General features: G+C 42.7%; 1 protein-coding gene across 13 annotated transcripts in view; it reads right to left on the minus strand.

The window, feature by feature from the left end:
- Fgfr2 (fibroblast growth factor receptor 2) overlaps positions 1–26,156 on the minus strand; it is a 104,187-nt gene that overhangs the window by 24,475 nt on the left and 53,556 nt on the right. For 7 of the 13 annotated variants that reach the window (XM_063244867.1, XM_063244865.1, XM_063244857.1 and 4 more), the window contains 3 exons: positions 14,054–14,244; positions 12,507–12,654; positions 9,067–9,270 (listed from right to left, as the gene is read on the minus strand). In XM_063244867.1, the coding sequence (XP_063100937.1) occupies positions 9,067–9,270; positions 12,507–12,654; positions 14,054–14,244 (543 nt within the window). Of the gene's footprint in view, positions 1–9,066; positions 9,271–11,183; positions 11,329–12,506; positions 12,655–14,053; positions 14,245–26,156 lie in introns of all 13 variants that reach the window. The other 6 variants (XM_063244868.1, XM_063244866.1, XM_063244861.1 and 3 more) reach the window with 3 other exon arrangements.

A 26,156-nucleotide genomic window follows, 5' to 3' on the forward strand; every position in this document is an offset into this window, starting at 1 on the left:
TGTACCACAGCCCTGGATAATCACACTCCTCTCGGACCATGGATCAATACAGTGGTCATGAAATTTCACAAGGACTTTTACAAAATGAGCTCCTCCCCATCTCCTGTGTTTCTGGAAACATAAAGCAGACCATTTCAAGGAAATAACTCTAAGATTTGAATGTGAAAGATGTTCTGCTAGCTCCACACCCTTTTCTCAAGGTAACTCAGGACCCGGACACTGGGAAGTATTTCGTTTTTTTGCCCAGACCTTCTGGATACTTGTTTATGATCAGGCCATTTGGTGAAATCAGGCTGCCTCTTGTCAACTTCAGCTTCTAACACCAGTGCACGGGATGTGCAAAACAAAAGTCATGGAAAAGAAAAATACATCTTTATTTATAATCATATACGAGAGCTTCTCTCCCACCTAGCAGCATGCAAGACTCCCTTATTTCTTCATTTACTCTGCTGATCCATTTCAGTTTGTGTCTGACACAATGATTATTTCTTAAACAGTCTCCCCTTAGCTGGTTTCTGTGAAAGAAAAATGTATGCAGAGCCTACCTACCTACCTAAAGGATACTTCTGAGTATATCTACACAGTCTTGATGTGATCTTAGGATGCTTAAATACCGCCTTATTCTAAACCAGGAATAAGACTTTAGCCCAAGATAGTTAGAATGTGAGGTTAGCTATAAGTGGTAGATATGTGTAATTCCAGCTCTCTGAGGGGCTGAGGCAAGAAAATTGTAAATTTGAGTTCAACTTGGGCAACTTGGCAACTTAGTGAGACCTTGTCTCATAATTTAAAAAAACAAAAATGGCTTGGAGTAGAACTCAGCACTAAGGTCCTGGGTTCAATTCCCAGTACAAGGAGATGGGGAAGGAGGGAGGAAGAAGGAGGAGAAGAAGAAGGAGAAGGAGAAGCAGGAGGAAAAGTGGATGAGAAGAAAGAGAAGGACGAGGAGGAGGAGGAGGAGAAGGAGAAGAGTGAAAGAGAAAAGGGGAGGGGAGGGCTAAGAGAGGGACACAGGGAGACATGGAGAAGAAGAGAGAAAAAGAAAAAGAAAGGGAGAGAATGTGAGGTTAACATGAAGAATTCACATAGCATACCAAGCCATCTTAGTTTTGGCTTTTGTCTCCTGTCTAGGATGACAGTACCCACAGCTATTATTGCAAATACCTCTTCTACCAAGCTGGCAAAGATTGATTTGAGAGACAAACTTAACACAAACTTTCACAAGCTCCTCTAGGCTCCTCTCACCCGGAATCAGAGGACCCTTCCTCCCCAGCATCACCTTTTTTGGAAAGCCCCAACTTTCTGTTTTGTAAATCCAGACTACACTTTATATAGGTTGGAAACTCAAGGAGATGCTCAACAATAAATTGGGAAGAAAATTAGTTTACTGACATTAGATTGTTTTCAGTATTAAAATCAAGAAATAGGCCACTTATAGGATTTCCATTATCTTTTCAAAGTACACAAGACTACATTTCTGATAAGCCTTTTGATGGGGGAAAGGTGGGAGGGCCATTTACTATGCAGATGTTTATTTACTGTGAAATAGCAAAATTTTTAAAAGGGGGGGGGCTGAAAAACTGATAGTGTGGTAATCGAGAGCCTTATTCCCAAGTATCCAAGTTCTGAATGTAAATGTAAGAACAAGCCAAAAAAAAAAAAAAAAAAAAAAACAAAGGACAAGGTAAATCTACTTCTGTACAATCCACTTCTGTTTCCACTCACAGTCCAGGCTAGGTAGAAGCCCTTCTCTGAGCCTAACAGATGATATTCTAGTTTCCTTCATAGTTGACATGTGTCCAGCCTCATGACAGAAAACCAACCTCATCTGTAGGATGCATAAGAAACACCAAAATTTTCAATTTCCATCAATCACATAAGCACCTTCAGCTTCACCTACAGCAAAGGGAGTACAGAAAGACTCAGAAACAGATTTGGCCAATGAGGCTTCCCCAAGTCTTTCTTCCCACCTAACTCATTCTGTATCAATGCCATGTGTTTGCTAAAGGTACCTGGTCTTTAAAAAAATAAATCAATAAAAAGGTATTCCAGGAAGTTCTTGCACATAAACAGGCAAAAACTGCCACTCCTTACAATGGAAACTTGTGCTTGAAGATCAGAGGCAAGAAGTTCCAGCCAAGCTAGTAAAAGTCGGCCCAGAGATGAGACAATACAGGCCTCATATGGCCCAGGTCCAGCATATTCTGCAGCCAGGACACTCTGCAGGACCACCAGCACAGCCCCTCTTCACTGGACAGCAGAGTTCCCAAGACTGTACTGCTGGGCGCATGCGTGCTGTAACCAAGGGAGGAGGGAAACTGATTGGGCAATCACTGGAGGTCACCGTGCTGGACAACACCAAAGTCCGCAGAACTTAGGCACATCGGAGCTTCTGTACCTTGTCCCTAAAGATCACGACACCTCTCACAAAAGCTTCCAGAATAGGATGTGAGAAAAGTAGCTTTCCTGTAGTGAGGGTGACGACAGACATTTAAAACATTTCTGGAAGGATATCTAAGTGTTAGCAGTGGTCACCTTTGGGGAGAGAGATCGAAAGACTGGAGGAAAGGGCAGAAGATATGTCTCATTTCAGGACATTCTAGACCATTTGGATTTTATTACCATGTATGTATTTTTCTTTTATGTTTTAGGAGAAGCACTTTCTTCAACAAAAATATTTCTTTTAATAATAAGAATCTGAACTGAGGCATGAACAAAGAGAAAAGAAAACGGAGGGCATATGTGAGGAATGTATCAACTTCTAAAGTAGGTTAGAAATGGCAAGACTATTGCTTTTATTCCCCTTTTCAGCTCCCAGGTTATGTTTTATGGCATCTCTGCATCCTTCAGTGGGGTCACTCCAATGACTGCCCACAGTGAAGCAACTTTAGCTGCTGCCTGGGCTTGGGGTACCTGCAGCCCTCCACCAACAAGGGATTCCATGATCCAACTGTCAGGGTTCATGTCCTGGTTCTCAGATATCCTTATGTGAGCTTTGGGAAGTCATGTAACCTTCCTAAGGCCAAGTTTCGTCATCTGTTAAATAAGAGATAGGCATCTCAGAGTTAACAGGAGGATGAGATGAAGCAAAAACCAGCAAAATCCTTGCTGCTGAGCTGGGCCCTCAGAAAGAGCTCAGTTACATTTGCTACCTACACCACAGTATTTTTTTCCTTGGTATCTTTAGAATCACTGGTGCACAGGTCCCTCTTTGGATAAGTTAGAGTATTTGGAGACTGGGGTTTAGATACTATCAAGCTATGCACAAGGAGGGAGACAGCCTGGTGACAATAAGAGCAGCAACCTGCAGAACAGGTCATACCTTAACAGGCACATCTGATTTGGAAGTTAAGGCCCTCCTTTCCTGGCTAGGATGTGCAAGAGCTCCAGCAAACAAGAAATAAAGAAGGAAGGTAAACTGGCAGATAACTAAATCCTACTGACAAGCAGGGCTGTTTCAGAACTGAGAAATGTAATGCTTGGTCAGAAGTCAACTGCTCTGCGGTGAACCTCTGACCCAAAGGGACTCTGTAACCACAAACACAAAGCACAGCGTGGCACATGTGCACACCATCTCCAAACAGCATCTCCCAAAACTCTCTGTGAGGTTTCAACGTGAGAGCTTCTAAAATGGAAAACCTAAAAAGAAAAAAACGTAACACTAATGACTGAAACAAGATGGAAGACCTGTACAAACTTTTATTACATAAAATGATATTACTTTTGGAAATTTGGTTTACTTTTGGAACGTTTACTTTTGGAAATTTGGTTCAGATAAAGTGTAGAGATCAGATTAAATGCAGAAAATGTTTTTGTAAAAACCAAGTTTAAAAAGGGGGGGGGGGGGCGGGTAAAAAATGCCCAAAGTAAAAGCAAGTACAGAATCCGATCATTCTGTCTACTGAGGTACATCTTAATTTTACCTCCATGTATTTTACTAGGTTTTAAAAATCCCCTGTGGGACTGTAAAATATAACTGGCTTTCTCTTCACTCCCTTCCCCTCTAAAAACAAATCTGTTTGGAGGGCTCGGCGTGATCCCTGGCAGGTGGCTTCCCCCAGGAACACTGTTTCGGGGGCCCCTTTCTTCTGAATCATGTCCCCTCTGCCCACCTTGGAAGTCTTCCTTTAGCAGTGTTAGGTTATCATTTTTCTTTTTCATGAAATCATAGTTTTCCCTCTCAGTCTATCTACAGACCTTAATTCTGGAGTTTCAATTCCTTTTTAAAAAATATTCCATTGGGGCTGGGGATTTAGCTCAGCGGCATAAGCACCTGCCTTGCAAGCAGGCAGTCATAAGTTCGATCCCTGGTACTGATAAAAAAAAAAATTCACTGTTAATGAATAATTAGTTACTTATAAATTTAAAAAAAATGCTAAAACGTTAGTAAACTATTTTCCTCAAGCAAATTTTGGCAGGCATTTTTTTAAAGCATATATTTTCATGGTCTCCAATTTAGCTTCTTTACTTTCGAGAATCTCTTTACCATGTGCCATAAATCAAACTTTCAACTAAATGAGCTTTTCGTGTATTTCCAAAGTGCATATGGGAGATTAAGAGAGGGCTTTTCTTTTTCTTTTTCTTTTTAAAGGGCCACCAAGAGAGAGTGTTATCTCTTTTTACTGTATTAAAGTTAATACCTGGAGGGAACCTCAGAGGTCAGAGGTGAGAGAAACAAAGATGCTAGGGGGGAGATATGATGCAGATGTGCGCATTTTTTCCTGAGAACGGACAGATACCCTTGGGCCACAGCCTGCCAAAGAAATTGTCCACCTCTCGGACCCCAGACCTAGTTTCTGGAACCAGCACAGAAAGCCCAGTGTGCACATACTCCCACCCCACCATCTGCCTCGCTTACCAAGCCCTACGACCAAAAAAATGCTTTTGTCACATCAAGTGGGGGCCAAAGCTTCATGAGGTTTTTTGAAGTTGGATTTTTTTCCCCATTACAAAAGCGAAAAAAATTAGATAAGGAAGTTGATCAGACACTCAAGTTTCTACCTTAATAAGCCTCCTCTCCTAGACCTCCTCCAGACTCGAGCAATGTGTCACTGCAATGATGTACCAATCCAGATTCTACTTAGAAGATCTCATCACCAAATTCTAGGACTGACCTTGGTCAGATCGGCATGTCACTCTGAGGCTGAGAAAAGAAAAGCCTGGTAGAATCGGGGGAGGGCAGGGAGGCGCCAGCCAAATTGGCAGGTCCCAGTCAGGTCAGCCATGACCACTCTAATTACCCAAATGCTTTCTGAAGCCAGTGAGTGAGGTTTCATTAGACCACCTGACTGACTAAACTACTAACAATATTCCAGGATGGTAGGGCTCAGCTACCCAGCAGCAGCAAGTTTCTAGGAGTTCGGTCTCTTTATTGACTATCAGTACACAGCCCTAAGAACTTCCTCCCAGCCATGAGCTCTTCCTCTTCCTGTCTGCCCCACTCCTAACACCCCCAGGGAATGCCATGTGCCTCAAAGGTATCATTACCAGAGTGCTCTCTGATTTTCATTCTGCCTTTACCTGCAGCTGCAAGGGTGAAACGAAGTCTGAGTAAAATACCTTGCAGCCCTTGTGAGTTGCTGAGGGAGATGGAGACACTGTGAGCCCCACAGGATTCATTTAATCAGAGCCAGGCCAAAGATAGTTAAATTTCCATCCCACCTAAATACATGGCTGCAGAAAATAAAACTGACACAATCACAGAAAAACCTACTCACCAAACCCACTGTGTCTCCCGCACAAGCCACCTTGGACTCCTCCACGTCCCCCTTTGCACCTGCTCCTGCTCCCACTGGCATCCCTCAAGTGACTGGTGGGAGTCACAGAAAGTGCAGCCATCCCTCAAACTCAGGTCATGCACAGGTGGCTTCAGAATGGCCATTCCCTGTCCAGCAGGCCTGTACAAGAACCAAGAGGCTCACAAAGATGCCAAATCAACACACAAGGGCCGAGAAGTGGAGGCAGGTGAGCAGGTGCCTCACATGGTCTCCCAGCCCTGCTCTGATGGAACATGAGCCTTGGTCAAACAGGAACAACCACATGCATCTGCCTCTACCATTGGAAAGTTGCTTCCTTTTCTCCAGGCATCAAAGCACATCAAATATCAAAAAGTCATAGCTGGAAAAGGTCTAAGGCTAAGGAACCTGCCGCTAAACTGGTCTAAATGTACTCTTTCAGTTTTCTGCACATAAAAATAATAGATTGTTCTAAATCCATTGTGAAAAAAAAGAGTCACAGTTACTGAAGGATGAACACAGGAATTTCTTCTTTGGCACCAGAAAAAAAATCTCTTAGTGTCAAAAACATAAACTGGAATGTCTGTTGTATAACAGTAAGTCCAGTGTGGATTAGTGCATGTTAAGAAAAAACTAACAGTAAATACACAAACACAAATACACACACACACACACACACACACTGCTTTTCCTACAAAGACAGCAGTGATGGAGTGAGTAGGTACAGAGAGGCTACATAAATACATGTTAAGGAAGGGAAAGGGTCAGAGCCAGGAAGACAGAATGCGAATTCTACCACGAAGATACTGAGTATTACCTGTCAGACAGGAGGAGGCAGGGCCAGTGCAGAAGGAAAAGCGGCCTTATGAACACCCAGAAGCAACAAGTCCTCGTGACATCTGATTAAGGTGAGCCTGTCTCCAAGTAAAAGCATCCTTGGCATCCTTGTGGTATTCACTCTGTCATCAGCTATCTGCAGCCCTTTGTGGGGCTTTTGTTCCAGCTACCGTCCAATTACCCTTCTCTCCAGAAACTAGATCAACATCTCCCTTCTAAAGGGACATGATTAGTAACAAGATGATCTTTGGGAATAATTCATAAGGTACCAAGAGCTAAAGCATATCAACACCCTTCCCAAATAAATTAATCTCCCAGACACTGAGCTTTCCAGAGTGACTGGTATTGCTTACTTTTTTGTTTTTCTTATACTATAGTACTTAACCCTTTTGAAACACAAGGTAATTACATTTCAAACAAAGGCTCCCCAAATAACCCTAGAGCCACTGACAAATGTGACAGGCCATGTTTTATGTGGAATCTGCTTTAGATAAATTATAGTAAATTACAATGAATAAGAGAAAGGAAGGAAGAAAGTGAGGAATAAGAGAAGGAAAGAAAATGAAGAAAGAATCCTAATTTTCCTTTGGTTACAAAGGAATATGAGAAAAATGACCACAGAGAGAGAGACAGACAATGAAGAAACACCAATCAGTTAAAAGAAAAGGAAAACATAAAGAACATGGCTGTACTACTAAAGGGATTTTCATTGCTTTCTTTTTTAAATAAAAATAAATAAATAAAATTAAAGAATAAAAGGATTTTCAGGCCATACCTCTTTTTTATGAAGTTAAAAAAAAGTATTATAACCATTGCCCCCCAGGAATGAAATAACTGTGGGACGATGGTCTAGTTACACTAAATTATAGGTTTCCTACTTTTCTCTCTTAGAAAAAAAAAATTAGTAGAGACAGAGGTTCCACTCCCTGATTTCAACTCTCCAGGCCTGACTCCCAGTATGGAAGCTATAAAGAATTGCCCTGAAGACACAGCACTACTGGGCTACCTAAGTGCTATCTTTCAAAAGGATTCTAGAAGAACTGGCCAGGAACTGGTCTAACACCATTAGTGTGCCTCCAGCCACATGAATGACAACGATCTCACTCCAAACAATAGCATTCTTGGTGGCAGAATAGACCCAATTGGCCTATTTTCTTTCCTCTATGCTCTTAGCAGTTCGGTCATTCTCAGTACTAGACATACACTACAAATTTTTCAGCCTCCAGTCAGAAGAGGCACTAGGAAACGGCTTCAAAGACTTTAACAAAGACACACACGCCTGAAGTTGGAGATAGGTTAAGAACAGTCTGACTCTCTGACAAAACTACTCAAAAGGTCTACAGAAAAGAGCTACTTTAAGTCCCAGAGAGAGATGGGGAAGAACCTAGAGTTTCTTAAATGACTTTTATAATGACCTAGGGATTTGTTTAAAATGTAGATTCAAAGCTCCATTCAAGATCTACTGAACAAGAATCTCTGGGGCTGAGACTGGGGAATTTACAACTATAAAAAGTATAAATTCTACATAAAACACATACTGAATGAGTAAGTTGGCCATTTCTCTATTAAAAAAAAAAAAAAGCAAAAAAATCCCCCAACTTCATCGGAATCAAGTTTTAAATACTCTCTCACAGACTTTGCATTCACACATGACTTCTCATCTCTCTTCATGAACAAGAAGAAAAGAGTCAAAGTATTTCCTCTCTAATCCATCTTTGCAGGGCTTTGGTTTATGGTGGAAGCTTTATTTTGCCCCACTCTTTCCAAACCAAAAATAAACCAGGAACAGCAGCCACCAAGGACCAAACCCAAGGTTAAAAGCAATCCTTTGCCAGTTGCACATAAAAAGTATTCTACTACCAAATCCACTGCCACATCTGTGAGTTACTGACCATAACATAATGGTATCTGTACACAAAGCTAGGTCAGTAATTGGAGGATTCGATCAAAATTCGGTTTAGAAAAAAAATCATGGGCCAGTTCAAAGCAAGCAGTAGTTCATTTATACCCAAGTCATAGGTTTCTAATCTTGACTTAAAAAAAAATAAATCAAAGCATATTAGTCTCTTTGACACTAGTAGTATAAGCCACATCCTAATATTCATGCCTACCTCAGAAACAAAAGAAAGGGAAAAAAGAAAAAGCATTTGATCATAAGAGGTAAAAATGACCTAAGCTTTGTATTTTAGTCCCATCAAGTACACACCCAGAGAACTGCTTCTGGTGCTGTCTCCCGCCCTGCTGATCAGCTCTCTTAATTTTTTACTTTAGTCCTTTCCTGCCTTTGGAACTAGACCCACCTGCTGACCCCAGTGAAACAGTACAACTCGGACCCTCAAAGTTCCAAACGCTAATTAGATGACCACCAAGAGGCATATTGGAACCATCTGCACACTACGCTCACAGCAGTACATGGCATCAAAGCAGGGGAAGAGATCAAGAGCTGGCTGGGTCACGGGGAGGAGTAAATTTCTTTAAACTCTTTATCTACTTTCTGTTACCTGTCTCCGCAGGGGGATGCGCTTGGTCAGCTTGTGCACAGCCGGCTGGCTGCTGAAGTCTGGCTTCTTGGTCGTGGTCTTCATTCGGCACACGATGACTGTCACCACCATACAGGCGATTAAGAAGACCCCTATGCAGTAAATGGCTATCTCCAGATAATCTGGGGAAGGTGTAATCTCCTTTTCTCTTACAGGAGCTAGATTGTAGATTATAGGTGGGAAGAACAGATAAGCAGGCCACAGAGTTAGGACATTAGAGTAATGCGTCATAACATTACTACAGGAATTAAAGGCAATGACCAGTCTCGAGGTAAGGTGGGCTTCCCAATAACTCAGTGCAGCAAGATGGTAGGAAGCACAGGTGCACCAGTATTTCTCACTTTACCGCGGGCCCAGGTCACTATCTCCAGTCTTAGCGGCTATCTGCCATCAGTGAGCAGTTGACACCAAGTACCAAAAGGCAGGCTACAAGGCCATACTCTATTAGGCTTCTGGGCAGAGCAAGACCAAGAACTGCACCCCTAACAAAGGACTGCTTCTCAAGACGGCCTCTGAATATCAACCAAGCTGAAAAATGGTGAACATGAACATGCCCATTTTGTTTCTAGGAGATAGTGACCATGCGTCAGTCTTCCTGGGGCAGGCTCTTCCAGAGAAAGGCTCAGTGAGCCGATTCACCCATGAACACAGCTCCACATGAAATGACTATTCATGCAGTAGGTGCCCCAAAAAAGTTTTAGCAGCTTATTTAATATACTCCAGCATGTTATTTAATTAAATAAATCAATGCATTTACTATACAGACTGGATTGTTTATAGGAAATCATTACATTCATAATAAAACTGATGGCATTCCTTAACCATAAGAATTTTGTATATCTGCTCATACTGATTAATCACTACAATTTTTCCCTTATGAAAAAATATAAATGTGAAAATATACAGATAAAATTAATTTAGCACCTTCTCATATTAATTTCCAATAATGTTGTGCTCTCCTTTGTCCTCAATGGTCAATCTATAAGCAGTGTATTCCCAAGAGGCATTTTTCTCAAACTGCATTCTTAGGCAACAGGCTAGTACTGTCAGGCAAATTGGTTAAGAAGTGCCTGCGAGGCACTTGCACAATGCAGTACTGCAAGTAAAAGCAAGCTCAACAGCAATCTCATTGTTTCAAAGCAAATATTCACAGAGCAAATTCACAATAAAAGGGAAAATGGATGCAATGGTATTAAAGCTTATACATTTTAATCAGAAAAATACTTGCGAGGTAGTCAAAACTCTCAGCAGCACAGCACAAAACGAAATGATCAATCTATTTTTACTAGATACAAAACAAGCATGCAGGTAGCCACTGTATTCTAAAAATAAAGAGTTAATAACTGGAGTGGAACATCATAAGCTAGCAAACCACAATCTATGCAAGTTTCACAAAGGAAATAATAAAGAGGCAGCAGCATCAGAGGAGACAGTTCATAAACCAGAGATGTCAGTTAAAGACTTAGACAACAGGGCTTTGCTGATGTTTATTTCTCCACGGGGTGGAAATAACATCAAGCCCAAGATGGCATGAGCATGCGCTGCAGTAAAAGCAAACTAAGAGTCCATTCTATTGCAACATGCAACAAGCCACCGATTCCCAAGGTAGGTAACACACTGCTTCTGTACACCTGCATTCAGAGGTGCTTCCCCCGGGCACCCTAGGATACATCCATCTACTTACATCTTCTTAAAGATACAAAGCGGGTCAAGAAGAATAAACCACATATGGGATTTCAGCAAAGTGGAATTTGCAATGAGAAAAAATTACTTTGCATTTTACAAAGTAATTTCAACTTCTGTAGAGAAAAGGGAATGGACTAATTTATATATTGGCTAAAAATATTCTGATCCCATTGGATTTTAAGGGTGATCATAAATGAAGTATGGGATCTCCTTGTAACTGAATTTCTAAGACAACTTTCTTATCGCTGGGGGATCATTTTGATTTTTTTAATTTATTTTTATGCAAGGATGAAAGGGGCTCTTTCTGAGAACAGAAGCTGTGTTAATTTTATAGCAATCAACCAAGAAAAGGGAAAAACCCATGGAGAGAAAGAGCAGTATATACCTGGCAGAACTGTCAACCATGCAGAGTGAAAGGATATCCCAATAGAATTACCCGCCAAGCACGTATATTCCCCAGCATCCTCAAAAGTTACATTCCGAATATAGAGAACCTCAATTTCTTTGTCCGTGGTGTTAACACCGGCGGCCTAGAAAACAAAGGAAGCAAGAAAAGGGCTAGAGGACACAGGAATGATTGTGGAGGGGGCCATGGAACCATGAGGCCCTGCACCGGCGGCTTCAGGAGGTGCTGGCCACTGGGAGATTCCGACTGCAGCCCATCCACAAAGCCCACAACCAAGAGACATGGAGAACCACTGGCCAGCTCGCCTCTGCAGGCCCATCACCACACCGGCTTCACCACCTAGACATGCATGCAATCAGACACATGGAAAAAATCAACCCACAAAAGTCCATTCTCCAGGCCTTTTTTTGGTTTGGATTTAGGGTAATTTTCCAAAAGTATAATGCCCAAAAGGCTAAGCTGGGCTATGGTCCTGTTGGCTGCAGACCCCCATGTTGAGAAAAAGGTTGTTCTGTCTAAATTGGTTTGTAACAAAATACTACAGATAAGCCCAGTGGACATGTCACATATGCCTCTGGTTCTGTAGGAATGAACCAGAGTAAAAGGTTGTCTTGACCACAGGCTCTGGTTAACTTTACTTTCATAAAATCATCTTGCTTACATAGTATTGAAAAAAAATGGAAGCATGATCTTGGCAAGAGGAAAAACAATGAATTTTCTTCTTTTTTACTATAAACTTTGAATGTGAACCATGACAAACTAAGAAGGCCAACCTTCTTCCTTCAGTGGCACCAAGTGGTATTAACTAGGGGACATGAACTGTCCTTGAATTTGGAATAGGATCACTATGGAACCAACGAAATGATACTTTGTGGGACCAGTTATATTATGGCAGTATTTCTCTACAAACCAGGGGTAGGCGGAAATAAGAATTCTGCTTATCCTGAAATGCTACAGATTCGATATGCAGGAATGTATGGAAAATGGTATTAATGGGTAGTCATCATAGGAAATGTGCAGCCCAAACAAGATAAACCAGAAAGAACAACCTTTAAAAACAGGTTGAGGGTGGAGGGTAATTTTAGGAGAAATAAGAGCAAGCACTTTGAACGTTGTGGGTATTTTTCCATGGCTGCTGGCATCATGCCAGCTGCATCACCAAAGAAAGATTATTATATATATACCAAGGCCACAAGAGTTATCCTACAAGCTGCCTGCAGTCTCCCAAAGCACCACGTCTTTTCAGCTTCTATATCCAGCTTTCTTTTACATAACAAAAACAAAAAACAAAAACGTTGTTACCTTGCTGTTTTGGCAGGACAGTGAGCCAGGCAGACTGGTTGGCCTGCCCTATATAATTGGAGACCTTACATATATACTCCCCAGCATCCGCCTCAGTCACATTGAACAGAGCCAGCACTTCTGCATTGGAACTATTTATCCCCGAGTGCTAGAACAGACATAGGAGAACAATATAACGGCCAACCAGGAAGGACTCAGTGCCTATGGTCCCACCACCAACACACCACAAGAAAACAACCTCCTTTATGACTAAAGAGCTGTGAGTTGAGGAAAAACAAAGTCGGTGGTGAACAGTGAAAGTGACCTGTGGAGAAGGGTGGAAGGGTGTGACAAACAGCTGGTGGAATGGGTCAGCAGTTGCCCAGGTTGGTCATCTTTCCCCAGGTTTCTAGATCCTGGGTATTGTTAGCTGGAGAGAATACTTCGTTGATTGAGAGTTCTTAGTTAGCCATTGACGGTTCTATTAAAAGATTATTCTTTTTAAGGATATTCCCTGTGAGCAAATCAGCATGGAAGGTATGGTAGGCAACAAGCTAAGAAGTAGAACTACAGACTTATCTGCTCCTGGCTATAAAATGCAGGCTAGATCTAAAACTTCAAACTGGCCAGGCAAGGCTGCACCTGCCTACAAACAATTCCAGCACTCAGGAGACTAAGGCAGGAAGACTGCTGAGTTTGAGGCCAGCCTGGGCTACATAGTGAGTTCCAAGTCAGCCTGAAATACATCGTGAGACCCCTTTCTCAAAACAACGAAACTAACCAATTAACTAAATAAAAACTAAAGAGGCTGATGCTCTGAAAATGGAGCTTATCAACAAAAAATACAAGAAGAAAGTTTTCTTGCCCAACATTTCGTGGGCACAAAAACATGTCCCAAAGTTTACTGTCTAAATCATATGTTAAGCTGGGCATAGTGGTGCACACCTGTAATTCCAGCACTTGGGAGGCTGAGGCAGAAAGACTGCTGTGAGTTCAGAGCCAGCCTAACCTATATAGTGAATTCGAGGCCAATCCAATCTACATAGTGAGGCCCTGTCTCAAAAATCAATCAATCAACCACATGGTAAGTTGCTTTCAAAGGTTAAAGGATATTTTGGAGAAAAAAAAGCTAAATTGTTTCTAAAAGGTTGATAATAAAATCTGATCCTGAAGTCATACCAATAGAAATCAACATCAGAACAATGACGAACATTAATACCGTTCCTAAAGCTTTCCAAGCCCTCTTCCCTCCACTCCACTGGGGACAGAGTGTTACGATCTCCACTTTCAAGATGCGCAGCTGAGCCTAACAGTCTCATCTAAGAACTCAGACTGATAAAGAGCTAAACAGTCTGCTTAAAATTCAGCAGTTCTTCCCTAGCCCATAGCTCCCTTCTGAAATCTTATTAGCAAGCCTAATGTTCTGGTAACACAACATATTCTACTGCCCAATCCAAAAAGAACCTACTTCTCTCAAATCCAAAAGTAAGCCAAAAACCTTGACCAAACCCAAGGAGGAACCCCAGTCGCAGCCCCCTGTGAATCCTTGGGATTCAGAAAGTACTCACCTTCAGAACCTTGAGGTAGGGCAGCCCATCAGGCCCATATTTACTGCCGTTCTTTTCCACATGTTTGATCCACTGGATGTGAGGCTGAGCGTCACTGTAAACTTTGCAGACAAATTCCACGTCCCCTCCGACAACCGTGGAGACATTGGCTGGCAGTCCAGCTTGGAGGATAGGTCTGTGTGGCGATCGTTCTGATGGAGAGGGGAGGAGAGGAGGAGCAGGGATGGGAGGAAGAAAGACCAATAAATAAGTGGTGTTGTCCAGAAAGCTGTCGGGGGTGCGAGCCAAAAAGGCCTCCCGTCTGCTGGCTGACTCCTCTGGAATAACACAGAGGCCCCATCCACAACAAAAACGACTTCAAAGGAGACCGCTGGAGCATAACCCTTGTAAAAAGCATACTTATTTAGAAAATCCAGAAAATAACTTATTAATCCACATCACTGGCTAGCCATGGCCACCTAACAAACAAGGGGAAGATTTTGACAATCTAGAAGACAGATGGGATGATCTCCAAAGCCCACCTTGCCCCAGGGCTTAACATTATGGACAAGTGACAAAACTTCAAGGATATTCTGAGTGCCAAAAATGGCTCCTATACACATTGGGTGTCCTGATACATTTCTATGTACAGCAAGATGGCTTATATTTCTTTTTGTGAAAAGTATACTAGACACTAAAGGTCAAGGTTATGAAGAGCACACATATGAAGAGACCACACTAACACCTGGATTCATCTCTTTATCGTGAATCTTACTCCATTTGTTAGCTCCTCATTCATAGCCATTACGCTAATATTAAGTCAGATACGGCACTGAAAGAAACAGAGATGCAGTTCCTAAATGCAGGCTGTGTTTTAGACTATCTGAGAGGAGAGATGCTTACCATTTCTTCCCAGCCTTCACTTCTCTTGCCTCTCTTCCTTTATGGAAGAAGTTATCAACCAGGCAACCCTTTTGTCTTATGCCTAGGAAGGTTCCTCTCTGCAGAAATTGTACAGAAGCAAGGTGTGCTGGCAACTACATCCAGGGTTGTTCAAGATTTAAGTAATACCCAATTTAAAAATGGCTAAGACCTTTAACAAGTATTTCTCCAAAGAAGACACACAAATGGCCAACAGAATAGGAAAGATGTTTATCATTAACCATCAGGGAAATACAAATCAAAACCAAATCTACCTTGCATCTGTCAAGATAGCTACTACCAAAAAAAGTACTGGTGAGGGGTGATGAAACTCCCATCCACACCTGGCAGTAGGATGCAAGTGGGTATGGCCACCTACAAAAAAATATGGTGTCGCTTCAAGAAGTAATAACAGAATGACCATATGATCCAGCAATCCCACATGTATTATCCAAAAGAACTAAAATCAGAATCAGAGACATTAGCAGTCTATCTTCATTGCAGTACTATTCCTAACAGCCAAGATACTGATTTTACAAGCAAGCTAAATGTCCGTCCACAGAGAAATAAAAAAAAAAAAAAAAAAAAAAAACCTGACATACAATGGAAAACCACCCAGCTTTTATAAAGAATGAAATCTTGCAATACATGCCAAAATAGATGCACTTAGAAGACATTATGCCAGATGAAGAGACAAGGCGGTCACAGGAGGACAAATACTACATGGCTCCACTTACAGGAGGCATCTCAGTTAGTCATATGTTGATGTGTCCAAAGAGTAGAAGAGTGGTTGCAGGACTGAGACAGTAGGGGAAATGGGGAGCTGCTAGTCAAGAACCATAAACTTTCCATCCAGCAAGATGAGTAAATTCTAGAGCTCTGCAATACCACATCGCCCCTACATTCAACAATAACAAAATATGTTTCAAATGTGTTAGGACAGTAGATCTCATAGTAAGTGGTTTTTTACAAGAATAAAATAAAGAGCCCAGCAAAGCCAGAGTGCTGTGTGATCTTGTTTACACACACATTGTAACTGTAAACTTACTGAGATCTTCCTACAGGACAGCTCTGTGAGGAACACAAAATCCAATCATCAACCCCTTCCCAACTCCATCTCCTATACCTGCACACACCAGCCTCTCCCTCCTTTCTCTTCCAGCTAATGGTACCACCACCCTTAACCTCCAGCTTAAAACTGGTCAAAGGAAATGAGACCTCAGCCAGCCCAGGGCATCAAAGACATCTCCACGATGCACCTAAGAAGGCCTGTGTGCTGTGCTGGGAACAGCAAGTTACCGTGATAAATATCTAAGCCTTTCTATTGGAGCCTTTCAGATTAAAACATCATTCAGTGGAATTTGTTGGCTCAGAGCCAAACCATGTGCAAATTGATTTTACTGCATAAGCCTATTGCTGGCCTTTAAAATACTTTTTGAAAAGAAAAACTGCTAGTAGTTGCCCTTTGCACGTTACATTCTAAAATCTCCCATCACTTCACGGACACCTATGTTTCCATGTTATAAAGATAAATATTTCAGAGCCCCCAGAGAAGTCATTCATCTGTACTGATATCACCAGCGTAGGCTGAGCAGAGAAGCCAAAAGTCAAGACATCTAGTTTTTGAGGCCAGAAAAACTCAAAGCTTGGTTTCTTCAAATATCACAAGACTAAAACTTCGGCTAACAGGCTATTGCATTGATGGGCTTGTGTGCTCCTGGCTGGCCCATCCACGTGGGAAGGACAGAGTTAAGTTCACTTAGACACACTCCTCTTTTCCTCTCTTCCCACCAGGCCCCCCACCAAGAGATTTAACAGCAGGAGGGAAGCTGTCCTCAGGCTGAAAATTACCAGCCCAACTTCACAAAATATGCTCCTTCGTACCTGTCAAATATTAAGGTTTATTCCTCCCCATAGGAAAGTGAGTTTTAGGTATCAATTTGTTCCTTGGTTCAGTTTTGCATTCACCTACATATGTGTTAAGATAAACTCTGACAATCTGTCTAAAATGTCTTTTCTCCAAAATAAAAGTACTATAAAGATCTGGGGAGATAGCTCAGTGGTAGAGTGTTTGCCTAGCACACATGAGGTTCTGAGTTCTAAACTCTAGTGCCCTCCTGCCACAAAAGTACTATAAAAATTTTAATGTTATAAACTAGACCTGCCAAATCTCAAATCAAGCCCTCTTTCTTAAACATACTAGTTTCTAACAAATTGTTTCACAAGCAAATATTGTGCATTTAATACCAAATAATGCTACCCATGAACAACAGGAGCTTTCAGAACACCGACACCTTTGGCTTGCACCAGCCTTTAGGGGAAATCAGTCACTGGGGCAACCCTGGCAGGGCCCACTACAGAGTTGCAGTCTTGCTTTACTTGTGGTCAGAGCACCGCTGGGCTCCAGTTATTAAGTTATTCCATTGCTATCCAGACTATTTTCACCGAAAGGAAAAAAGAAACTTTTGCAACGGTTTAATATTATTGCATTTGCAAATTACAGCATACCGAATGTCACCGCTTGCAGTCTTGAATTCATCTTTTCAAATTTTCTCACCTTATATGAAATAACCTCTTAACCACCCGTTCTCCCCCTCAGCCCTTTCTCACTTTGGGTATAAAAACTGCAAGCAGGATCATTTTGTAATAGAAACCTTATACCGTCTTCCAAAACTTATTACAGCTGCTTTTGGTATAAAATGAAACCTCAGAGAATGTTATTTAAAATGTTTTTTAAAAGTCAGTAGGCCTCATGTTTCGTTTCTCCACATCAGGCTTTGATTTCCTTTGCAACCTTATTCTCTGCCCTTAAACAAGTCAGAGAATGAGGCCTGAAACGTCTTGGAAAAGGTCCCAGGATGCCAGCATCTGCCATGCTCGTCCTATCCCCTTCAACCATCCATCTTCCCTGGTATCCATCAGACCCTCAAGAGCAGCAATCAAGAAGTGCATGACAGCACCTAACTTCTAAAGAGTTGGGGTAAAAGCCAAATACAGATGGCTGATGAGGAAGCAGGTCTGGGAGAACAGAGAGCCTTGTGTGGCCTTCGCAGTGGCCACATGGGAAAAGAGCAGGGACAATAAAAACAATGCCCTCCCAGAGCCAACCTCCTGCCCTGGAACCTCGACAGGCCCTGAGCAAACTGAACCCCTCAGGTTTGCAACTTTTCACATCAAGTTGAAATAAAAAGGATTAGTCCATGAATTATTTCTGGATGAGAGACGAAAGCCCAAAGCTGGCTCAGTTCTTCCTCTATGTGATAACAAAATCACATCTTCCCCACAGGAAGGATTTACAATGTTAGGCAAGTTTCTTTTACAGCATGTTTAACTCTCTGATATTATATAAAACAGATTTTTTCTTTTTACAGGAGGAGTGAAGTAAATACACAGAAAGCCGAAAAGCTGATGAACAGCTCACCTCTGTTACTTGACTGCAGTTTAAAAATAGACAAGATTCTAAGCTCAGCAGGTTGCAAATGTAGAATACATGGACCTGAAACAGGATGAGAACCTTTAAAATAGCCACTCCAGGGTCCCTCTGTGCATTCCAAATTAAGACACAATGGAAAGCCGGCCAAAGGGTGCGGCTCTTGCCGATGGGACAGTTGGCTGCACTGCTGGAATGAGGTTCCACCAAATAAATGCGTAGTAAACAGACTGAAGTGCTCTAAAAAATACATTCCCTCCCCGCCTTTTTTCTCTGTCTCCCTCTTGCTCTCACCCCCTTTTTTCAAGTGTCCACTTCACTAAAGCAGAAAGCCCAGCTGCTAAGAGGCCAAATATCCAGATTGGCTCTTTCAAGTCTTGTTCTGTCGCTGGGAGCCATAACCCAACTGAAGACTGCAGGAAGAAAACACAGCTTACTTCATTCCAAGAGGTAATTATGGAGAGAGGGAGAGGGAGAAAAGGAGAGAGGGAGGAGAGAGAGAAGAAAATACCTGAGTGACAAAGAATAAATCTTTGTTAATTGACCATTGAAATTTTATAACATGCCAGTCCTTCTCTGGACATAATAATATGTTTGCTCATAAGAGATCTACAGCTTTTGCTCTGACATAGCAAAAGCCATAAAAAATGTCCAGGGAGCAGAGAGGCCTGATGTCTACAGGCTCAGTAAACATGCATCCCAGGGATCAGAAGGAGAACCAGGCTCTTAAATTACACCTATAAATTAATCAAGCCCAGAGCCCATGCTTTGGCAACACACATTGATCTCTCAAGTTTATCCCCCCAAAAGTTAACCGCCTTTGTGACAAAGAACCAGTTTGAAGCCACTTTCTCTGCCGGGAGCCCTCAGATCACACTGAGTCCTCAGTTCTGATCTGGAAGCAGCCAGTCTGCTGCTCTCAGGCACCCTTCACAGAGGGAGCATGGCTAGCCTCGCCCGCTCTGTCTTTAAATTAAAATCAAAATTTAATTACCCTTCCTTCAAAATGGCAGTTTCTTAGCAACTGCAAGGGACTGAATAGGGAAAGTACATTCTGCAGTTTGGGAGAGCGAACAACTGGGAATTCTTTTTTTCTAAAGCTCAGCCTAGCTTTTTTTTTTTTTTCCTAAAGAATAGGCGGTGGTTGCTTTTGTTGCATAAAAACACACTAAACCAGTTAGCATGAGGCATGGTTGTTAGGAAGAGGAGGCCGATCAAAGCCTTCTGAAGTCTGAGGAGCCCGATAACCTGCTAAAGGCCTCACGCTTGCTACAATTAGTAGAATGAGTTCATCACCTTGTCAAGCCTCCGCCTAACCTCTCAAACCAGACAGGCTGAATCTAGTTGGGTTCTAAGTTTTTATTTTCCCTGAACTTTAAAATGAGCAGGAAAAGGTAAGGCTGGGATGCGGAGGACATTCAGAAAGTACCCATATAGTCACAGGGTTTAGAACACGAGGCACCTTGAAAATTACTTTTTAAAGGATGAGAATCACTCATTCTGTGGAAGGGGACTGGTTTGCTGCGCTTTCCTCTTCCGATTTTGTTCTTTCCCCTTTGCTGTCTGGTTGCCCAGGTGTTCACACCTTCTGCTTGGCCATCTGCCTCTAGACAGTTGTAGAATTGGGCCAGGGATCCAGCTGCCTCTAAAACACACACACACACACACACATCTTTTTGCAGAGACAGCAATGTCTGCGGAACAAGCTTGTTTGGGGAAAGATGAAGCGTCTCCCCTCCAGCAGTAAAGTCACAAAGTGACTTATAGAGGCTGCACCATGTGAAATGCTAGAAGCAAAACACCACTAATTCCTTTGTGCTTGCTCGATGGCGTGGACAAGCAGAGTAAAGTGCTGGCTGGGGCTCAAGTCTGGGAAGACCCAAGCAGGTGGAGGCAAAGCACCTTCACTAATTAATGTCACAGACTCTGTGATTTGGTTTGGGGCTGAGTGGCTTCTACCTGCTGGGTGTCAATTTGAATCTTCTCGGGTAAATTACAGGAGAAGGGCTCTGTCTTATCTATACACCCCAAATGTTTAAGACACTCTGAGCCCTGAACTGTCCCGAAAGTTAAGCCAGAGTTGATGACTCTTTGATGTCCATAAAGTTATGCCATATTTAGGTTCGGAGTACCTTTCCTGTTGTTAAAAGGAGAGGTGGCTTTCAGATGATGAAAAAGTTCTAGAGATGGACAACTGTGATGGTTTCACAACTGGAATATACAGAATGTCACGGAATTGTGCAGTTACAGTGATTAAAATGGTTATGGCATGCCTCTCGACACAATTTAAGAAAGAATAGTCACGGGAAATCAGACAGTAGCAGGAGTACACAAGGTATAGTCTAGGATGATGGCATACCTCCACACTGAGCCAAGGGTATTTATCTTGTCCTGTTTATTAAATGAGATCTTTTCTCATTCTCGCAAAAAGATTCAGTACAAGGTCCTTCTCTGTAAGGCCTTTGGCGTGATGCTGATGTAAACTCACACGTCAGGTCTCCACAGGCTGCCTCCTGAGGAGCGGTGGTAAACACAGCTGACAGCCATCCTGCTGCGCAAGACATCACAGAGCCCCCGCACTGCCACCTGCTTAGGGGAGCAGCATCTTTCAGGAATGCAAGGTTGTCAGCTGGTGTCTGCATAGCTGGGTTTCCTTCATGAGAAAACCATGTTGGAAAAGTTTGGGGTTTTTTCATATTGTTCAAGAATTAAATGTACTCTCTTTTTGGGAAGGCTGAACTCCAAATTAGAGTAACTCCTCTCAAATAATTACCAAAAAAACTACAAACCAAACCACTGGAAAGTTCCAAAAGTCAAAATGAAGACTATTAGGTTTACAATGACTTATAACATCTATCAAAAAGGGTCCACCAACCAACCTTTAGAATCCTAGAAAAACATTCATACAGGTGCCTACTAAGTAGGTGTGTATGAAGCTTGTCACTGTAGCATTATTTGTAACTTGAAAACAAGTATGATTAAGTAAAGCTAAATGTGATTAAACTGTACTATATTCATGACAGACTAGGACACAGTCCACTAAAAATGAAGCTAGTGAATATGTACAACCATGGAAAGATACCCATTGCATAAATTCTGCTAGGTTTCATCATCTAAAACTCTTTTCTTTTACAGGAAGACTAGAAAGATCTATGCTAATCTCTGGCGCCTTGCCTTGCTCCTGGGGTGAATCAAACAGAAAGGAAAGCTTTCAGCCCATCTGAGCAAACAAGAAATGCCTCCCTTTGCTACAAACAACATGAGAATTTGGACAATGAGCCTCACTTGTTTTCTTGGAGACAAATAACTACTTCTAAATACTTCTTAGCACCAGCACTACCTAAAAACAGGTTTAAAAATTGTCACCCAAATAACAAAAAGCTCAAATCCAAAATCTGCTGGCCTCCTCACTGTCCAAGCCAGACAGAATGCTTCCATCAGCCCCAATCCACCCACTAATGAACACTCAGCAGTGATCTCATATACAGGATGGTTTTACTGCTTTTAAGCAAGATATAAAATTTAAAGGCCCAAGTCCTTCACTTTTCAGCCCCTGTCTGAAGTATACACAAACCTGTAAAATAAAGATTCCTTTTCCAATAAAGCACAACTTGCAAAAGGTTCTTCCAGAATAATAACCAATGCTTGTCTCTCAAAAGATCACCAGCTCCCTGATATGAAAGTAGATATGTCTGGGGTACAAAATGAGCTGCATTTGGGAAGGAAAGAATCCTACAGGCCTTGTTTAAGAGAATCTTACAATAAAGATGTTCCAAGATACAGAAACAAATAGATGGAGTTCCACTGGGATCTGGGAATCTCTACCCTCACTCAGCATCTTGTCACTGTGACAGTTTGGGGTCTTCTGCACAGTGAAATAAGAACTCCTAGGGTACAATGTTTGTGTCTCATTCAAGTGACTGTCACCCTCAAGTATAGGCTACATGGACATCATGTGCTCCAGAGAGGATTCATTATTACAATACAATAAATACAGATAGTCTCATTAGAGGGCTCTGCTCTATCCTCTCTCCCTATTCCAACACTATGACATTCTCACTCTTCTGGGACAAGTGGAATCACTTCCCCATAGCAATAATGGATGTCCCTGGCCACCTATCCCTCAGAGCCTCCGCACTTGACTTGCTATCATGAAAGACGGGAGAGTAACTCTTGAAACTCTGCTATTTAAGTTAGGAGCATATCCCTGTCACATCCTTCCTTCTTGATTGCAAATGTAAAACAAGCATGCAGATGGGGAATACTCCCCTGGGCATCCTTAGACAAAGGTAATCCATGATAGCAAACGACTGCATGTATCATGTAAAAGGTAAAGAATACAAGGGCATGCGCACACTCATATGACTTGGGCATGACTTGGCATAAAAGTTCCCAAAAGGACTCTCAGTTTATAAAGGTGGTCACTGATTAAGCCATATGAATAAGTTAAAGAAAAACTGCATACTTCTTGCTTTGTACTTTGAAATATATTAAGAGCTACAACATTCCAAATATAAATAACTCATTCAACTATTTTTCTGTTACAGGTTGAATGTGCCTTGTCTGGAGTATGGTATTTGGAACTAGAAGTATTTCACATGGCAGAATTTTTTGAGTGTTGGAATATCTGCATAGATTTTACCAGTTGAACGTCTCTAATATAAAAAAAAAAAAAAACCCTAAAATCACAAGTGCTGAAAACTCTGACACGTTTTTAGTGCTGAAATGATCCATGATACAATGCAATCAGTATCACACTCAAAAAGCTTTGGATTTTAGAGTTTCAGATTAGAGATGTCTGTACTCTAAGTGGGCACACAGAAACTTTGCTAAATTATAGCACTGCTGCACACAATATTCTGCTCTAGACAAATGGCTATTCTCATGCCACGCTTACCCAACCCCTAAGAAAGTAGTTTTCTCTACTCCACATCTATCTGCATCTGCAAGTGTGCCAAAGAGACCTTTTTTTATAGAAAATGTTAAGACATTAAAATGATTGTACACTTCTCCATCTTTGCCACAACATGGACTCAATGCCAAAGATCAACAAACCAAATATTAGCCTCTGTCCAGCCACCTCAGCCAGGCCCCCAGAAGAATCAAAAACAATCCATCTGGGTTTCTTCCTCACCCATAGGCCAAAGGGTGCTTGACAGTTTGCAGAGAACATAGAGAAAATGCTGGTATCACCATGTGCCATTACGCTCATCCACACTGACACCCACATAGACTACCCCTGCTTGACACTAGTAGTGATCATGCTGCCCGCTGGCCAGTCTTTGCTCCAGGAATTGCTATTGTGAAACAGGAAAGTGGAGCCACCCTATAGCAATTTAAATGCTTCTTAAACAGTACTTACAAGAGGGAGCTTGGAAATCTCTGTCCTGGAGGAAGGGGTAAGACTGACCATTCTATCAGTTAAGAACAGAGCGTGTGTTCCAGCTGGAAATAGGGGATGAACCATAGGACTGCCTAACAAGAGTCCCTTGGTACATTTACTTATTTGGTGCTCTTATTTACAGCACTGCTTCTGTGCCACTTCATCCCCCCATGGTGCCACAAGGGACGTGGGTTATCACCCCCACTGCATAGATGATGGGGCCAAGGCTCACACATGCTATGCCTTACCAAGGCCATAGAGCTAGGAGAGGATGGAAACAGGATTTCAACTCCCTGCTCACCCAACACCATGTAACTTCCCCCTGAACCTCCAGAGGTGCTACCTGGCAAGGAGACCCTTGAGGGCTGTGGCAACCACAGTTTGGAAAAAAGGCGAAAGAGGCTGCCAAAGCCACAAAAGGAGTAAGAGGAATGTGCTTCCAATTCCATTGGGCCTGCAGCGCCACGATTCCACATTAACTCTAATGGTCCCACCACAAAGGTACTCACTGCGACCTATTCCCTGGCAGGGGACCTCCATCTGCTTCCAACAGAAGGACTTTCTGTCTCTCTGCAGCTAGATTTCACAACTCCAGAGGTAGCACATAGAGTCAGCATCAGCATAAAGCACCTAATCTTAACCTTAGAGCAAGAACTGAAAAAGAAAACCAGCTATGGTGGTATATAGCTGTAACCCCAACACAAGGATCGTGAGTTTGGGGTCAGCCTGGGAAACAAAGGAAGACCCTGTCTTCCGAGACAGGGACAGAGAGAGAGGGGGACAAAGAGAGGGAGAGTAAGGGAGAGAACTAGAGAGGGAGAGAGACGGAGAGAGAAGGAGAAGAAGTGAGAGGGAAGGAGGGAGGGAGGGAGGGAGGGAGAGAACGAATAGAACTAGTTGGTGGCAAGATCACGATTATGAAAAAAAAAAATCAAATGAGATCCTGAGACCTCAAGGTCAAGAGCCACAGAGCTCCAGAGCTGAGACTTGGTGGGCACCAGGAAAAGCATGAGCATTACAGTCCAACACAGAATTCAAACATCTCCAGATCCTCAGTGCTATGTAGCTTAAGTGCTTCTGTCAAGACTACTCATCACAGAGGAACAAAAGCTCTGTCCAGAAGCCACAGAAAGATGAAAATTAGGCCTTTGATGTGATCTTCCTCAGGAGAAACTGTGCAGTGAGGATCTGAGCGTCAGTAATAAACTCAGCATTTCATTGACTAGTAAGGCCACCACTTTTTCACTGATTTAAATTCTACTCTTAGGCCAAACCCACAAAGGGTCCCATTTACTCTTCGGAAGTGATTCGAAGGACTTTGGTTTTTCTTTGTCCCTTCACCTCTGCTCGGAGATCACACTATGCCTTTGTCTTCCCAGGACCCACGCAGCCCCTGGCAATAAACAATTTGTGCAATTTCTCCTTCTCCCACTGGAGACCGGCTGCCAAAACCTCAGTGCCAGGCATCAATGCCACAGTGCGCTTATCAGTCAGGCCCTGGAACAGGCGATCCTCATTCCTCTTGAATGCACACCTGAGGGACGGCCTCCTTCATGCTTCAGGGTGCACCCCACCACATCCGAGCCAAGTTACAAAGGACTATGTCAGGGCTAGTCAAAGCGCCATTCTGGTCTACCGCCGAGCAAGTCGGGGCTAGTGGTGGAGCCAGGGTGATCTCTACCCGGCCAAAAGTAAAGTGCAGCCCCTGATGACCCCTCAACCATTCACTGAGACGCTGGTCTACTGCTCACACCTTTCACTACCAGATAAGAGACAAAGTTCTGGAAAATATGTGGCTAGTCCAGGCAAACCCAGAAGCACCACCTCTATCCCCACAGTTGCCCCCAAAATATCAAATGCCATATGAAAAAGCGACCCCGTTATCTGATGGTAATGCAGAACTGGAGTGTCCAAGAGAACACTCCCAGGGTCTTCATGAATGAGAAAGAGCAATCTGTCTTTTGACTCTCAGTCTGTGTGTGTGTGTGTGTGTGTGTGTGTGTGTGTGTGCGCGCGCGCGCATGTGCATGTGTGTGTGTGTAGCGAAGCAGCAGCTCCTACTGAAGAGTGTGGCTGCCGTCACTGCCGTCACTGTCCACACCGAAGCGGACATGAAGGAGGTACCTGCAGTGGAAGCAGCACTGACCTAGAGGCTAAGAACACCTCCAGTGAGGTGTTCCCTAGCTCCACCGCCCTAAGCGAGTCCTTACATGAATCATTACATCTGCTGGACCTAAATTACCTCTGCGGAAGATGGGGTGGGGAGGAAATGGGGTCAAGAGGCCCACTCAGTGAACTTCAAGCATTTAAACTCTGAATCTCTCCTGCAAGTTCAGTAACCAGATTAGTCTTAGGATGGCCTTGAAGACACAGGTGAAAACTACAGCAGG

This window comes from Cavia porcellus, unplaced genomic scaffold (genome assembly GCF_034190915.1).
Source record: "Cavia porcellus strain 051 isolate PalLab524CR breed Dunkin Hartley unplaced genomic scaffold, mCavPor4.1 scaffold_2, whole genome shotgun sequence".
NCBI classification, from domain to species: Eukaryota; Metazoa; Chordata; class Mammalia; order Rodentia; family Caviidae; genus Cavia; species Cavia porcellus.